Raw genomic sequence first — 2,503 nt, 5'->3', positions numbered from 1 at the left:
TAACCTGCATACAGGGTTCTGATAGATACAAAGGTAGTCTGGGTAATAGAGATGAATTACAGTAAAGGATGAAGATTCTAAGTGCATAAAAATAGAGTACTGCATTATACCAGAAATCCTGGGTCATAGAAGAGAAGTGACAGATGGCTCCATGGCTACAATGGGATTTGATCATGCAGATTGACATATCCCAGAACACTCCCACTATCCCAACAAGCATGTGACAAAGGAAGCAATGTTCAGATATGAAATCTTGAGACTGAAACCTCTGAGAGCTACAAAATTATGTAACCAAGAGGCAAGACTCACGATTTCAGGTGTTAGATTTTGCCATCTTTTCAACCCAGAGGCCAAAAATGATGGCACAAGTATTGACATTAGGCAGTCCTGCTGAGGAGCCTCCACAGGGCCCTCTTGATGTTTCTGTTCCTCAGGCTGTAGATGAAGGGGTTCAGCATGGGAGTGACCACAGTGTACATCACTGAGGGCACTGAACCCATCCTGGGAGAAGATGAGATGGCTGAACTGAGGTACACTCCAAGGCCTGTTCCATAAAATAAGCAAACAACTGACAGGTGAGAGCCACAGATGGAAAAGACTTTATACTTCCCACCTGAAGATGAGACTCTCAGAATGGAGGAAACAATTTGAGTGTAAGAGAAAAGGATCCCTGAGACTGGAACAGCACCAAAGATGACACCAATACAATATACTAATATGGCATAGGTGGAGCTGTCAGAACATGCAAGGTTAAAGAGTTGAGGAGGGTCACAGAAGAAATGAGGGATTTCCACATCTGTGCAGAAGGTAAGTTGTGACACCATTGAAATGTACAGCTGGGAATTCAAAAGGCTCAGGAAAAAGGACACCAAAACTAGCAAGCCACAGAGGCGAGGGTTCATGATGACTGTGTAGTGCAGGGGGTAACAGATGGCCACAAACCGGTCATAAGCCATCACAGTGAGAAGCAGACTGTCCAGACATCCAAAGAGGTAAAAAAAGGTGATTTGTATCAGGCAGCCCTCATAGGTAATGGATTTGCTCTGTGCCTGGATGTTCACTAGCATGTTTGGGACTGTGGTGGAAATGAAACCAATATCAGCCAAGGACAGGTTGGAGAGGAAGAAGTACATGGGGGTGTGAAGATGGGGGTCAGAGGTGACAGTCAGGATGATGAGTAGGTTCCCAGTCACAGTGATCAGGTACATGGACAGGAACAGCCCAAAGAGGAGGGGCTGCAGTTCTGGATCCTCAGAGAGGCCCAGGAGGAGGAATTCGGAGACACCTGTTAGATTCTGTGGCTCCATGTACTTACACGACAGCTTTTGGAAAAACAGAAGAAGATTGTTAAAAAGAAACAGGTGAACAGCCACCCAGTATTGTGTCTGTATTTTGAATTTGAGAAACTCACAAGTAAAGCCTGCAAACTCACATATGGTTCACACTTAAGGACCTAATATCCCAGTAATTTAAGCAATATTACTCAGTTACAGCAAACCCAACCACTGTATTTCTCAAAACTCTTCCCTCATTGTTTTCTGTACTATTCACTTTTTTCTGTACCCAACCACTTTAGAGTTGCTAGGCTAAAGAGGGTTAAAATGGCAAAGATATTTTATGATAACAAGTTCATAAACCAAAAAAAAACTAAACCCACTGCCGTCAAGTCGATTCCAACTCATAGCAACCCTCTAAAACAGAGTAGAACTGCCCCATAGAGTTTCCAAGGAGCTTTTGGTCAGCAGCAGTAGCTCTTAACCACTACGCCACCAAGGTTTCCAACAAGTTCATAGAAAGTGCAAAATATCACTCCTCTCTAAGAGAGAAACATATGCAATAAGAAATACCCTTGTTTTAAGAAAAAAAATCATTTCAGTTAAATGACACTAAGAATTGCTTGCAGTTCCTGGGTGTACAAACCATTAACACACTTGGCTACTAAGCAAGAGGTTGGAGTCCACCCAGAGGCACCTCAGAAGTAAGACCTGGTGATCTCCTTCTGAAAAATCCGTGATTAAAAACCCAATGTAACATAGTTCTACTCCAACACACATAGTGTGACCACGAGTCAGAACCTACTCAATGGAAATTGGTTGTTCTTTTTAAGAAGCAGTCAAATGTACTTTATTTATACCCTTGATTTGGAGTATTTATAAAACAGCACACACGGTATAGGAACATATTTAAAAAAAAAGAAATTGCCATCAAGTTGATTCAAACTCATGGCAACTCCATGTGTTAAAGAACAGAGCCTCTCCATAGACTTTTCACGGCCTTAATCTTTACAGAAGCAGATCACCAGGGCTTTCTTCCATGGTGCTGAAGAGTACCTTCTAGCCACCAATCTCAAGGTTAGTAGTTGAGTTCAAACCATTTGCTTCACCCAGGGACCTCATTAGCTGGATTCTAAATTAAAAGAAATGTTCATAATCAGAGAGTGTGCATATACGTCAATTATCTTCACAGGTTTTCATCATTCTTTGGTTTTCTGACATCCATCTTA

At 42.1% G+C, this 2,503-nt stretch overlaps 1 protein-coding gene across 1 annotated transcript; it reads right to left on the bottom strand.

The window, feature by feature from the left end:
• Positions 1 to 377: 377 nt before the first annotated feature.
• LOC126072103 (olfactory receptor 18-like) lies at positions 378 to 1,367 on the bottom strand. Its single transcript, XM_049876768.1, has one exon. The coding sequence runs from the start codon at positions 1,305 to 1,307 to the stop codon at positions 378 to 380; it is 930 nt and encodes a 309-aa protein (XP_049732725.1). The 5' UTR covers positions 1,308 to 1,367.
• Positions 1,368 to 2,503: the final 1,136 nt, after the last annotated feature.

Source organism: Elephas maximus, chromosome 3, assembly GCF_024166365.1.
Source record: "Elephas maximus indicus isolate mEleMax1 chromosome 3, mEleMax1 primary haplotype, whole genome shotgun sequence".
Classification (NCBI taxonomy): Eukaryota; Metazoa; Chordata; class Mammalia; order Proboscidea; family Elephantidae; genus Elephas; species Elephas maximus.
The sequence above is the reverse complement of the archived record's forward strand: the minus strand, read 5'-3'. Positions and strand labels throughout refer to the sequence as shown.